The sequence below is a fragment of the Excalfactoria chinensis genome, chromosome 13 (genome assembly GCF_039878825.1).
Source record: "Excalfactoria chinensis isolate bCotChi1 chromosome 13, bCotChi1.hap2, whole genome shotgun sequence".
NCBI classification, from domain to species: Eukaryota; Metazoa; Chordata; class Aves; order Galliformes; family Phasianidae; genus Excalfactoria; species Excalfactoria chinensis.
In genome coordinates, this window is record NC_092837.1 from 7,801,857 (window position 1) to 7,817,461 (window position 15,605).

Below are 15,605 nucleotides of genomic sequence, written 5' to 3' on the forward strand. Positions count from 1 at the left end.
AACTACAATACAGGGAAATAACAATTTTTTATTTTCTCCCCCCCCCCCCCCAAGGAATTTGATAATACAGTCCAAATACCCAGCCTGATTGCTCATAGGGACGAAATAAAGAACATCACTTAGGAACAATTAATTCCTCTTCAAAATAAGATTTCAAGTGCTGTAATTGAAGGGATAGCACATCATTGCTTTGTGTAAGTATAACCTTTTTGAACTTCCCAGGCTGACACATCACAGCTGAGAGGCAATCGTGTTAGTCACAGCACTCTGCATGATGCCAACACTGCGCTGAGCAACACGCTATTAGGAAAGGGTACAGCAGCATGCTGCACTACTGACAAGACCCTCCCATGCTGTGATTGTCTATATGCAAACACCATGCCCACTGTCACAGCACAACACAGGGAAATGCTAGGGAGCTATTTCTGTAGCACCAGGAGCACTTATTCCTCCACCACTTGACCCCTGCTCTGTGTGGAGATGGTGGTGGTGTGTTTCAGATGTGATGTATAATAGCAGGAAAGCACTGATGCATCAGACCAGGAAATTAAAAAAGATGCCATTCACACAAAGGAATGTTTAGTTAAGTTTGAAAAGCTTGGCTCAAAGGACACCGTGACGGACCATTTGTTACATCTTTACTTACTAATGCTCGTTTTCTGCAGATTTTTTTCCCCCAAAACCAGCTTGTTATTTATTTTCAATGATTCTAAGAGCTCATCTGCATTTTACCCAGCGCATTTGGAGCCCAAGATAATATTGGATAGCGTTAGGGTCCTTAAAGGAACAGCCTATCACAGAACACCACAGTAACTATGTTTCTACGATTTATGAAAAGAAAGCAATATGTGCCTGTTTCGGTGCCTGTCGTTTGCCTACCAATGGTGCAGTGCTCCCCATTCCAGCCCTCTCTGCATTCACATTTCCCATCTTTACAAGTTCCGTGCTCTGTACAACGGGGATGACACACACGCTGGTCACACGCCACTCCTGTCCACCCTTCTTCACAGCGACATGCTCCGCCAATGCACACCCCGTGGGTGCCACAGTCTACAGAGCACACTTCTAGGAAAAAAAAAGAATACAGGTTATAGCTGGCTTATGACAGAGGAAACCTAAGTCAGCAGTTGAGCAGCAGAAGAGGCACCCTTTTGCTGAAAGCAGGCCTGTTTGTGTGGGGATCAAAACCAGCATTAAGCATTTAGCTGTAAAGTTAAGCAAATCATTACAAAACTCTGCTACTGTATTCTAGACAGATCACTGCAGAGCTGTGTCCTCCGTTCCAATGCAGAGGATTTCCTCAACGCCTTTCAGCATGGCAGAAGGGGGAACATAGATGGGCTTTACTCAAAACTGAACCTGTGCTGATTTTGACGCATTTGTTTGTTAAGAATGAGACTGAAACTCACCTAGGACACATTCAGCAGACAATGGTGACAATTCAGGGTCACAGAGACTCTCAGAGTGACTGGAAAAGATACTGGCAAGTGACAGATTTGGAATCCTACTGCTAATAATGGTGAGACACTCAGTACCTTGCTCCTTGTAGAAAAGCAGAGGGTCCTTCACCTCATGCATCATCAAAGAAATTGACAGTTTAAATTCTCATTCATGAATTTTGCTGGCTGCTGCTGATGCATGAAGCAGAAAAAACATATCTCGATACTCATTTCACTGGTGGGGTATTCTGAGTCATTAATTTTAAGAAATAGCTGAATATATGTGAAAGCTGTAAATGTTATTTTGAGAGACAATTGCACCTCAAGAATCAGCTTACAATATAAATGCAAAATTCCAAGTATTTTTCCCCACAAATAGAACATCTGCTGTCATGTCAAAGCTGTTCTCTTTTTCCCCTTAGCTCCTTCTGTTAGTATAAACACTTTTACAATATTCAGTCAATTGCAGCATTGAAGAGAATGAATTTTTCAGCATACGCTTCTCTTCCTGCTTTTTAGAGTGCCTTTTGCCCTTAAACTGATTGTTTAAATATTCTGTGTAGAACTGGAAATTGAAAAATACCCCATATTTAGGGGACTTTGCTGCTTTGTGAGATTTTTCATAGATGGGTAGCATTGCAATGTGCCATAAAGCAAGCACCAAAAATAGAGTATTTTCAAATATTATGGACGTATCTGTGAATCTCTGCAATGGAAGTTTTCAGTCAAAGTCAGGAAAGCGATATGAAGCAGTTAGGTAACTTTCTCAGTTCAGAAGAAAGTCAGTATCTGAAGGAAATATGGGCTCCTAACCCACACCCCCACCCTGAGCTGTCAGTCCCGAATTAGGGATGTCACATAAAATAATCTATAATGTATGCATGCTTCTTTCCAACGCAGTCCAGAACAGGACCAGGCCTGTTCCTAAGACAATTTTGTAAATTATTTGCATTTCAAATTTGTCTCCGATATTAACATTTTGCCAGAATTGGAGCAGCGATGCAAAATCACAAGGAATGGTTTTCTTACCAACAGAGCAGTCAGGACCCATCCAATTGGGATCACAGCTACAGAGACCGGTGTCAGACAGGTATGTGCCATGCCCACTGCACTGGTCTGGGCACTGGGCTCTGGGAAGCTCACAGTTTATTCCACCCCAGCCTGGGCTGCAGAGACATTCTCCATTCACACAGACTCCGTGATTGGAGCACGTAGGATCTAAGCAATCAACTAAACAAGAAAACAAAAAGAATGCACACAAAGGTCAGTTCCTACAATATAATGTATAGAGAAAAAAAAAAAAAAAAAAAAAGTGGACGGATACTTTGAAGTTCTTAACAGAGCAGCAAAATAAAACAAACTGATGTAATTCCTCAAGTTCTTTAAGTACCTGGTCTGAGAATGGAAAAGCGTGAAGCAATCTGTGCTTTGCATTAGGTCCATCTGAAATAGGGAGTGACTGAGAAATGAACACTTACTGCACAAACTCTGCGTTGAAACAGCACAAAGGCTCAAAATTAAAAGCTACATACACACAGTGAGAGTTCCATACATAAGCCTTAACCTTAACATTACTTCTTCAATGCACTCTGGTTCTGATGAGTTAAACAGCATTCTGAATAATAAAATACATTTTAAAAAAGCAAACAAAATGCAGTATCTTTATCAATACTGCTATTACTGCCATCCAAATGCTGGATGCCTGTGAGGACGATACTGTGATATCTCATTTAGGTACCCAGAAGTCAAATCACCTGTGCCTTTCAGCTTCTTTTAGACTCGTACACCAGGAACTCCATTCCTACCCCATTAGGGCAGTGAGACTGATAAGACCCAGTTACTTCAACCTACATTCTAACCAGCAGACAACTCTTTAAGAAATAAAGAAACACACACGTAGATACAGATTTCATCTCTTCTCCATCCAGAAACAACAGAAGAAGAAAGCAAAAACTGTTATGATGGAAAGGCATCCATAAAATGTCTTTCACCATTTCAGCCCTGATAAATGAAAGGAATGTTACAAGCTTTCTTTCAAATAAACTCTATCGGTAACATTACGGTTTTCCAAATGTCCATCTCATACCATGGATTTGTGTAAGTAAGTGTACTATGCCCTCCTGCAAACTGCAGCAGTGAGGCTCTACCAGCTGCCTTTTGCTGGGGAATTGAGGGCCAAGGTCAAACTTATGCCCTAAATAAAATGAATTCACCTCATGACTAGTATATATCAGCTCACAGGAGAAGAACCAAGAATGATTGGCATTCGCTCTTGCAGCTCTAGGAAGATCTGAGTTTATAATGAAAGTGATTTATCTCTCATCTTTTCCAAATTGATCCTTCTAAATTAAGGCAGAGACATTTTCACTCTAACTTATGTGAACAATACTTGATCTTTTACATCTCAACTTTTCTATAAGCAGACATGTCAAATTGTTTTATGAAGTTACAGAACATTTAAAGTAAGTATATAGATTAGATACAACTCAGGATTGAAGCAGGCACATTTAGATACACAACGATGTGAGTTATCAGAATAACTCATGTTAGATTTTAATTCAGATTACCGTCGCACAGAAAATACTGTAACATTTCTTACAAGATTTTCACAGTAACAATGACCCCAGCACGGCGGGTCTGCTCTGCTAAAATTCAGGATTCGGTTAATTGGATATGAAAATATTATTGTGCAATCAAGTATAGACATAAACAATGATAATTTTAAAAAAAAAAAAAGTCAGAAAAACAAGATAAATTACAAATTGTTCTAAAAGTATCCAGAAAGCTTCGTCTGCGCTGTTAGCATGCCTTGATACTGAACAAAGCCAGAAACTCCACCAAATACATCTGTCAGGACACCTCTGTTGAACCTGACAGACAAAAGAATCTTGTCCAACAAAAAAAGAAACAGAAGAAAAAAATAGGTCAGTTTCCCTTATGGGTGAAGGTTATGTTTGTCCCTACATACATTTATATTTTTAATGGTGATATTCTAATGGAAAATTTAAATGGATAATGCGTATAGCTTTCTCTTGTGAGTTGCAGCACAGCTGGGAACTTGAGGAAATACCGATGAGCACCAATGTTTGCCCCCTTTTAGAAATGTAGCTCCTTCCTTCTCAACTGTTAATGAAAGCAACGCAGAACAAAAACTGATCCTTCTACATAAATGCACTATCTTTCCTCTTTGTGAAATTACCGTATGCTTTCAGCTGAGCTTTATTAACACAGAATAAGCCAACCAATTCCCACAAATCCCAGCTCCTCATTTTACAGGAGAACAACTCTCGTGAACCCTCTTTGCCCACTGTTCTGGACAAATAGGTTTTATAGCTGTTTTGTTCTATCATACAATTAACTCACAGCTTTCAAAGTTTATATCGAGGAAAGCTTTTACTTCAAACTCAAACCTCGTTCTATTTTAACACATGCTCTCAGGGTTATCATCTTGGGTCAGATCCTCAGCTGCCAAAATGAGCATAACATGCTTATCTGCAATAGAACTACACTGGTTAATTCTGCACAGGTTCTGTCCCCAGCTCTTTAGAAGAGTTTACAATGGACTTAATAAGGAATTATAAATGGAGATTCTTTGGTGTTTAAACAAAGGACAACACACTTTAGCAAGCCAGTCTGTTAGACTTAGAACTCGTAGTCTCTTGGCAGCTCAGATCATTAGAGCTCATTTAGTATTGGGCCCTCTGTAGATTTGATAAAAAGGGTACTGAAAGCAATTTATATCCCTAAGGACAAAAAAGGAGGTCAAGGAGTTTTATGAACAATATGTACCATAAACCCCCAAAGAGCCATGAATTACACTTATGAAGTTAAATGTCATTGAAAAATGACTCGACCATGAAAGTGACAAGAAAAACACCGTTAACCTAATTTGTCAATTTGACTTGTCTCCCCACAAACCAGATTGAATGAAACCTGGCAAATATGCCCCTTCGTTTTATGTGCAAATTTGTTAATAGAACAACAGTGTTTATGCTGCAAAAATTGTGCATCAAAAATATTGATTTCAGTGCCACTTTCATTTCAGGTAAATTGTTTGAACAGTAAAGACAACGATGAATATCAGAAATAAAAAGTGAACTGGAAGAAGAAAAATGCTGACCCATTTGTTCTAATTCAGGATCCTCACTGGAAAATGGAGAATGAACCAACCTTCACTATTCTTTTTGAAAACTCAAATCAGTAGAGGTTTCATATTGTAATACAGTACAGATTTATTTATTTTTATCATTCTACCATTAATTCAAGAGGAAAGTTTAAACGTGAGCAGATGATTACTTGCAACTGGAGACACTTCATATCTGATCCTTTTCCCAGAGCTCATGAATTAATAGGAGAAATATGTAAGGAAGTAATGGAATTTTACAGAAGAAATATGCTGGTTGTTCTTTATACATTTGTAAATTAATTTATTGAGTTATTTATTGCTCAATGATGTATGCAAAAGGTCATTCTAACCTTTTCTATCATGTTATCGGCACCTTCCAAGTTTGCAGTTAATACCTCTTTGCCTTTGTAATCCATTTATCTGTTGGAATCCTTATCCTTTCAAGCACTGGTGATTAAATAATCTATATCCTTTCCCCTCACATATTAATGTATCTCCCCAGCACTTCTGACTGAAAATTTCATAGCGTTTCCAGCTCTGAAAGGTGTTAACATTAACCCCTTTGCAGCAATACATTCACTAGCTTGTTCTATAAACTTATCTGGAATTGCCGATGTATTTGTTTCACCCACTTCAAACATTCACAGTAGGATAAGCTGAATTAGGCACTACAAAAACCTATTTCTCTTATAGGAGTGTTAGGGGATTTGAGATGTCTAGCCCAAATACAGAACAAGCACTGTACACAATTGAAAGTAAAGATAGCACCTGCAAATTAAAATAGAAATGGGTCAGGAACTGCGTATGAGGTAAAATTTACAGAATTAAATGAAAGAAAGATCAATTTAGGCCATCTACCACAGTCTCTCTAATAATATTAACTCTAAACATAACAATGAAGAACATGATGAAATTCATATAAGTTAATTAGACTGAGCAAACAATTGCAGTTTGTGCCAGAGAGGTTCTGCATTCCTGGGGAATAGCCTGGATGTTGCAGTATGTGCTACATGGTCTTTTCCGTGCCCAGTGTCCATGAGAGCACTGCTTACATCAGGGCATTTCAGACAACGTCTGAATTCCTCCCAGAACTGCACACTCAGGGTGAACAGCAAACTATTAAATCTAGCAGTCAAAAGGACATTACAGAATTTTCTGGATGTTGCATAAACTGTAAGAAAAAGAAATGGAAAAATCTACTCATTTTAGTTGAGTTCTGAAGTAGAGCTTTAACAGCTACAGTGTTGTGAAAAATTCCTGGAAAGAGAAGACAAGAACAAACTGAAGAAATTACTGAAGTTTTGGCAGTGCCACTAGTGAGAACCCCAGCTTATTTTTGCTCTTAGCAAAGTAACTTCACGCAGACTAATGCACAGTGCTGTCCTAGAGATGATGACTGCAGTCCACATCTGAAGAAGTCCCTTAGTGGTTCAGGTCCCTATAGTTTTCTTCCTTATTCTTTCTTTCTTTTATATTTTTTACTGTGATAAATAGGTGTTTGCTGCAGGGTAAGGTAAAAATTGATACATATGTAGTGTACAGGTCTGCATTCCACCCAGAATACTCCTTGGAGGCCCTTCAGTCCTAAACCCATGCAGTTCCAGTTCTGTCACCTTTGTCTTCAAACCTCTCCTCCTTTGGAGGATTAACGAACTCTGAGAAGTCGTCATAAAATTGCTTGAGATATTACTCTCTGAGGATGTGCCAAAGTATGCAGAACTGTCTATCTATCAGTCCTCTGGAGAGTTAAATTCCCTTCTAAAATGAAGGCAATACATTTTAAAAAGAACTGGAGTCTGACTTATGCAGTGTATTCCAACGGCACTCACTGTGAATAAAACCAACACCAAGCTCAATCTATGACTGTATTTTCAATGGGTCATTTTGTTATATTTGCTCACCCTGCATACACAGAGAACTGGACACTTCCAACATGAAAAGCTTTTCTGCACTTCAAAGATAGTTGCTGTTTGCGCATGCCAGCTATCTTTCTTTAGTCCCATGAGATTGCAGTTAATAAGTGTAATTTGTGCTGGGTGACATCTGTATGCAACATGGACACCCAAGTCTTTCCAATCCGTCACATCAACTTCTGTCTTAAAAGCAATTTATCTCTTTGCTTTGTGTGGAGCTGCAGTTATACAATTTTCCCTACTACTACTCATTTTTACTCTGCATTTCAAATCTAAATTGTTCAATAAATATAATCCATAAGAAGAGATTTATCTTCTATCCTCAGCAAGAGAATTATTCAGGTTTACTTGTGGCAGACATTCTTAGCACCACATAATAGTGTATATAAAAATCAGAACTTTAATTTAAGCTTTCATAGATCCATACAACTGTGATGGACTACATTCTTACCCCTCTTTCACAATATCTGCTACAGTAGTTTTACATTTAGAATGCTATTGCCCTTTCCTTTCTTTTCTAAGCGCTCCAAGACCAGAAAAAAATCTCAAGGCAGAAAGAAAATGTGCCACGATATTACCTTCTTCACAGTTTTCTCCTTTATAGCCAACAGAACAGACACAGTTCCCTTCGATGCAGGAACCATGACCTCCACACGAGGGATCAATACACTGGCTGATGGGTACATCACATTCCGGACCTTTCCAGCCACTGTAGCATAAGCAGGTTCCTTTGGAGTATTGACCATTGCCACTGCACAGCACCGGGCAGGCAGCTGGAAAATGGAACAAAAATAAAAACAGCACATGAGGTTAGAAAAGTATTCCCATAAAAGTGCATTAAAAATCCACTACTAAATATTTACACGTATAACAAGTATCTTAATCTAGCTGGAAGAATCTAAGCCAATTTGTAGTACTTCAGCTCTTTGCAAAGAAACTGAGTACTTTTTAAGAAAGCATGCAGATGTTGGGCATTCTGAGAGTACAAATACTATTCTTCACAATCTATTGATGATGTCTGGGGTAACTACTGAGGCAATGCTCACCGTGTGTGTCCCGGTGGCGCAGCGGTAGAATTCCCGTCTGCAACACCAGGGGGCCCGGGTTCGAATCCCCCCTGTGGAGCAGGGGGTAGAAGTGCTGCTCTGCTACACAGGGGGCTCGAATCCCGGGAGTTGGACTCGATGATCTCTAAGGTCCCTTCCAACTCGCACAATACTATGATACTATGATATGATGAATGCTAACAGACCTGATTCTGACATTATTCCACCTGGTTCCATTAGGTAACATCCAGTTTTCACAGGGAGCAGAACACAACCCTCAAAACACATTAGTTTATAGCATCTTTCTTCTTTCACAACATTTCTTAATTTAGTGTTCAAAAGTTTTTACGACCCTATGTCTTGTTTTTCCCACATGAGGATCTTGAACACAGAAATAACACAAGCTTTCATTTTTATGGACAACAAACGCACACTGCCACCAATATAACTGCCTAATCTTTTCCAATATCCCAGAGTGACTGTTTCTTCCCTGGATGTATTGGCAAGAAACCACTATTAACTCCAATCCCTTCCTGTAGTATTATTAAAGGGATAAAAAATTCTGAGTAAATATTAAGGACTCATTATGCAAATGAAGTGAAACCTAGGAATAATAACGTTGGCCAGCAAATCTTGGATACCAGATGTTGGACAAATGCAGAACAGTGGGAAGAAATAAGTAGTTTATTAAAACCAGTAATAAATAATTGTTACACTAAGGCATTTTTACACACCTATACACTGACTTTCATGCAAACATGGCAGTCTGTGAACTTACACGCCTGCCAAACACAACATATGGTCACCAGCCAAAGAAATATAAAAAACAACAAAGAGGTGAAAGAAAACAGAACTAATGAAGTGTATCTTTGATACGAGGTACACTTTTACACTCTTCTTTGATAAAGTTTGATAAAGTCTAAAAAGTATTTCCCCATCTTTTCACCTTTCAAACCAATTAGAAACTAATGGCTACTTCTACAGTACCAAAAATATACACCAAAGCTACTACTAATCATTAAAAGGTCTTACGGTCCCTCTTGCTTCTATTATCCTGTTAACTTGAATGATCAAGAAGAACCAAGTAATTGATTTACTACAAAGAAACACGTAATTGTCCCGTTGTATGACTTCTCCCCTGTCAGCAACCCTCATTAATCTCAGCTGTCCACAGATCTGCTGCAAATACACATTTGAGAAGGGATTATTTTCAAGAATTTTCTTGTTTAAAATGGAAATAAATAAATAAATAAATTAGGCAAACATTTATTCAGATTTGTAACTTTGGGTTTTAGCTAAAATGTGGAGTGCTGAGAATTATTTCACTTAGGACTACAAGTTGATTGGCCGTATGTCACTAGTATAGCACTTTTTAATCTTTTTTTTTTTTTCCCCTACAAGAAAGTAACAATAAAATCAATATGTTGAGGTTGGATGTTTTGCTCTCCCTTCACTGTCTTAGCACCATATGATCAATCTTTTAGTAGAAATAGCAACACCATTACTCCGAGTCTTTTTAATCTTGTTTAATTCTTTCTCCTTCACTCCAAAATTGAATACAAATAAGAATAAAATGTAATTTCCAGTAGCAGTTTTAAGATTTCAAATGCGATATTTGCCTATAAATGCTTTACTGTGTTATATAAAAAAGTTTATTCTACACTTTCTGCTTCTGTTTTTTGCAGTTGGTTTCAGATTCATGCCTACTGAACCATCTGGATTAAATTGCAATGCAGACAAGCATCCATCATGTCCACACTGCACTCTGAGTCATTCTGTTTTAATGTTTTTTTGCATGCCACCATGAAACATCCTTCCACAACATATTACACATTTAACCAGTAGCACCTGGGATGCCATTCCACTTACTGTTCCTTCTGTTTTCAAGCATTAGATCAGGGATCCCATCTTAGCTCCTCAGCATGCAATACTCTTGCAATACCTGGAGCAATCATTCTGAGTGCCAAGTCTGTGATGCCACCTTCCACACCGTTACACACTGTAGGGTCTCATCCTAACAGAAAATCTCTCGGCGAAAGTCACACCTTTGAGCTCCTGCACATGGTGGTTAAACTTGCAGCCCTACTGTTCAAATTCATTACAGAATGAAGCACTACTGCTACATGTCTATACGCTTCCAAGCCATTGAAAAGACTTGATGTTATTAGCGGCTGCTCAGTGTAGCTTCTCCAACTACACTGGGACATGACAGCACATCTTGCTTTTGTCTATAAGCCTCAACAAAGAAAATATGTCTGTTCAGCAAACCTCTCCTAAAGGCAAAATTCAAATAAAGGCAATAAGCCCACTTGAGCAAGTTGCCTGCAAGAGGGACTAAGAATAAGCAAATATCCATCATTGGAAATCAATCAAACAAACAACCACCAAGCAGCTTAGATGGGATCCATCTAGACCTAGCTATACAGTAACATGCCAGCCATCTGCTGTAAGACTGCTTCTTTCCCTACCTTGCACCTAAATCTAAGTAATCATTTGTCGACTGTGGTACAGTCAGAGAAACATATACCTGTTTTCTGGAACGTGTAAATCGAGGGCCATTTTCACCTCCCACTTTTGATCCAAATTTGTGGGGTTCAATTTCTGGGACACCAGAGATTGTACGGCTGGCACAGCAGAAGAAAGATTACCAGATGGTGCTGGGTTGCAGAATAAAATGCTCCCACAGTAGTTTTTTTTTTTTTTTGTTTTTTTTTTTCCTCCCTTTTTCAGTGCTCCCTTACCCTGTTCTGGAGCTTTAGGAATCTAAGTGAAGCTGAAAGACATGTTGTAGCTTTTTGTTTCTCTTTTTGCACTTGTACCAGAGGGTTCACAAAACTATTTAGTCCCATTTACTTCAAAATCAATCTGTCTTCAGTGATCTGCAGTTGAGGGATACACTGCCAAGATGCTAGTGATGTAAGAACTTACTTTGGACAAATGAAAGAATCTGTCATCTAATCTTAGAAATTAAAATGAATAGAGTTAAGATTTAAGAAAAATGTAAGCAAGAATGCAAGTGTGGGTAGTAAGAGTGGTTTGTCACTGCTGTAGTAAACGGCTCTTCACTAATGCTTCTGCTCTGGGTTTATAGGTTGACTTACATGAGGAACAGAGAGAGAATCAAGCTGCTTCTGTAGAAAACAATAGCAGGCAGTCCAAAAAGAATTCTGTTCAGCTTATTTGCCAGGTTATATTGCTGAAGAGTCTGAACTAGCTGTAGATACGCTCCAAGAGCCACAAACCAGTTGTTTTCTTTTGCCTACAGTCAATCTCCTGAAGTTAGACCTACTTAGATATCAACAAGTTTAATTCTGAGTAGCTTAAAATCCACAAAATCACAAAAACCAAAGGAACAGCAAACATCTGGCTTTTAGAAAATGAAGCCAGTTGCATAAGATGTTAATTTTGGACAACCTGACTGAAAATGCTGGCTCTAGAATTTACATAAGTGTTGTTTTATACAAAGCAGCTCTGAAACATTAAAATCATCACATACATCTCTTCTTACATAAAACGTCAGCCCATGAGATACTTCTACAAATAAGGAGACATCAGGTACGTGAGCATTTTCATTTGTAGCTTAAAAACACATTCTGTCTGACATCATCATCTTTCCCGTTTTATCTCTAAACCTATTTTAATCAACTAGGTGCACATTTCACTACGTGTCTGCAGGCCTACTGCTTTTTGCTGGAGTTCATTTACAGATAAGAGAATCTGAAATAACTTCTAAGACTACCCCATGGTTTACGTTGTTTCACTTTTACTCATTTATTCTATTCCCAAGCCACTTTCCTGGTATGAAGCTTTATGAAGCTCACACACCCACCAAACTTTACTCAAATAGAATATTTTGGGAATGGAAGCTGGAATGAATCCTGCCCATCTGTTCTGTATGCATCACAAGCACTCACGAAGAATGGTGTTGACTGGTCTACCTGCTCTTTTGAGATTGCTAACTTCAGTCAGGCTGAAAAAGAACAGTGACAATTAGCACAACCTAGATATCTTGCACCTTGCTCTAGGACAGGCACGTCCAATACACAGCACTGGACAGCTGGTAATGAGGTCCTACAACACTCTAAACTTGCAACACAATTATGTGATTTTTAGCACTACTGTTCATGAGTTGATTGTGCATAGCTTGAGCACAGGCTGCAAAGGCTACAACAGAACACTACTGAGGGGAGCATGTAGAGCAGTGCTGACTACGTCTCTTACACCCATTGCACTGAGCATGTGTGGTGTTGGGTTGCCACCTGTGCGCATTACACACTGTGTGTGCTTGTGCTGCTGGCAAATAAAACACTGAGATTGCTGATAATGACATTTCATCCTACCTACATGTGTGAGTGCCTGTGAAGATGCGTATTTTTTGTTAATGAAGCAGACATGTAACATTTCTTACTTAATTAAAACTTGGGCTTATGTTATTTTGTAAAAAAAAAAACAAAAACAAAAACAACAAACAAAAACGTTAAACATCAACATGCAGAAGAAATATCCAGAATATTCTTGCAGTGCTGACAAGTTTTGTGGCTTTCAATGTCTCAAAAAGTTCACTAAGTTGTGAACTTCTGACATTGATAACTTGTGATCTATTTCAATTAGTTTTGCAATATTCATGTGATTAATATTTCACAAAAATCAAGGTCAAATGCCCTGCTATTTATGTTTGTGCTGTCCTTCTTTCTTCATGCTTTAATAAAAATAAAAGAAGCTTTGTTACTTACATATATTTACTATATTATGTATTTTATATGAGGCCCAAGACAATTCTTCACTCAAGGCTGTCCAGAAGGGTGCACGTCCATGGCTGAGGACTTTCTGCTCCACCAAGCAGAAGCTGCTTGGAAGTCAGTCTGTAGAAACTCACCCAGGAGCAGAAGAATGAGCACACAGAACTGTTACTGACACTACACAAGCTTCCTAAGTTGCTTCTCAAAGCTGTTTACTTCGACCACAGAAATCACATGATTTAGATTATTTAACAATATCATTCTCCATGATATTGACACCAAGGCAGAATCAGGAAGAAATGTACAGCCCTTCCCAGCAGTCATACTCTGCAGTCCCTACCTCAGTTGCCCAGATCTGAGCCTTACAACGCTCCCTTATCTAGCTCTGTCAAACTGCACATTAGTAAGCAAGAATGAGATTCACAGAAGAATTTCCAGAAGGACAAAAAACCCATCAGGTGTGTCAAATCTCTGACATTCAGAAACCATTTGGGGAAAGCAGCACACGCTGACTTAAGCACTAAAGTATGGATGCTTTAATTAATCCGGGGTGAATTTAATTGCTTTAGTTAAGTGGAAATCGGGTTAAAAATGATGCAGAGCATGCTGGGGTGTGTTAAAAACATGACATATGAGTTGGATGAATCGATAAATTAAAAGTGCACAGATGTTTTAATTAAACCCAGGAAAGTTAACGAAGATCACTAGAGACTTTTAAGCCTATGATTAATTCAATTCATTTAAAATACCTGTAGAGATATGGGGGTGCCTCCATTTTGAGAGTTACAGAAGTTCTCAATCGATAAGTGCTTAAAAGCTGTTGTACCGAAAAGAAAAAAAGGCAGGATTTTTATAGGAGTGATTGAACAACAATAATTGCACAATGAATATTTAGATTCCTCTAAATGCTCAGCATACTTGTGCCTTGACCAAAATTTATCAAAAACGTCATAGCTTTTCTCGTTACCTATGAGGTGTGCAACCTTAAATGTGGGAAGGACAGCACATGGTGTTCCTTCCTGTGTCACTCTACAAAGGATCCAACTGCTTTGTTTGCAAATTTGTTTGTTTGCAGGAATCCATGCAAGAAATATGAATGTTTCTTCCTACCTTACCTAGCAAAACGTGGATAATATGACCTTCTATGTGCTGAGTATCAATTTTCAGAATCACAGCATATTTTGATGTTATCTCTTTGGAATTGCCCACTTGGTCCCTGATTTAGGAATAGAGTCTGATAATAATGCAGAAAACAATGCATAGCAGAGATAATCAGATATACTTGAGCAAATTTCACAGTGGACTGAAAAGTCTGTAGTTCCGTAAGTACTAAGATGAAGATGGGCTTGAAGGTTAACTAGCCATCAGCAAAGACCCAAATGTTAGTTCTCTAAAGATACTGGAGTTCTAAATGGCTGGAGAAGATCGCTGTGTGTTCTTACTGTGGAGCCACAGCTAAACATAAAAAAAAATAAAATAAAAATTCAAGTGGTACAAAGCAAACTACAAATTGGAATGGAGAGGAAAGAGGACATTTCAGTTCACATGAACACTTGAAAAATCGGCAAGATGTGCCAGGCTTCAAGCTGTCTTGTGGACTTTCTTTTGTCATTATGCTCTGAATGTGACACTTTGTCAACCTGCTTGTTCTGCCTCCGCTATTACTGAAGCTCTGCAACTATCACTATCTATGCTGAAGAAAAGACTGTAGCTCTCCATGCAGCACACTAAGATCATTTGCAAAATGGTAGAGATCAATTTTCAGCTATTCCAGTCAGGAATCTCCTTGTAAATAGGGAACACCTTCCTGAAATACAGCCCGATAGATTAACATGGCTCTTCATACACATACATGCATTCAATCCTGCAATCCCTGCAATCTGATTTTTTTTTTTTTTTTTCCTTTTTTTTCCCCTTGGGAACCAGTAACACCCTGCTTTAGATAGGAGCAGTGAAGTTGACACAACTACAAAAGCAGACAGAGATAAAACCTACTTTGTACCGAGAGATTGCATTAGGTGTTGAGGTGGGCTCCTGCCATAGACAAGCATGAGGCTCTTAATTTGCATGTGTGATAACTCTGATTCTGAGAAAATTGAGGAGGAAGGAAGACTAGCTTAGATGCTTCTGTGGCTATCTTAGTAGAAAGGACCAGGGAGGAACTGAAGAGATGATGCTTCAAGCTCTCAAAAGGCAGCAGCAAGGAGAACCAACACACTGGAGAATTATGCTTCCTAAACATGTGCTGTGATTCATAGCAGAGAAGCACAAGCAACATACAACAGTCATTTCAGACACAGAGGGGAAAAAAAAAAAAAAAAAGTTAAACACTGAAGTAATTT

General features: G+C 38.6%; 1 protein-coding gene across 18 annotated transcripts in view; it reads right to left on the reverse strand.

Moving 5' to 3' along the window:
- TENM2 (teneurin transmembrane protein 2) overlaps positions 1-15,605 on the reverse strand; it is a 564,904-nt gene that overhangs the window by 70,132 nt on the left and 479,167 nt on the right. For 14 of the 18 annotated variants that reach the window (XM_072348384.1, XM_072348381.1, XM_072348380.1 and 11 more), the window contains 3 exons: positions 8,057-8,251; positions 2,469-2,669; positions 853-1,065 (listed from right to left, as the gene is read on the reverse strand). In XM_072348384.1, coding sequence (XP_072204485.1) covers positions 853-1,065; positions 2,469-2,669; positions 8,057-8,251 — 609 coding nt within the window. The remainder of the gene's footprint in view (positions 1-852; positions 1,066-2,468; positions 2,670-8,056; positions 8,252-15,605) is intronic. The other 4 variants (XM_072348382.1, XM_072348379.1, XM_072348378.1 and 1 more) reach the window with 1 other exon arrangement.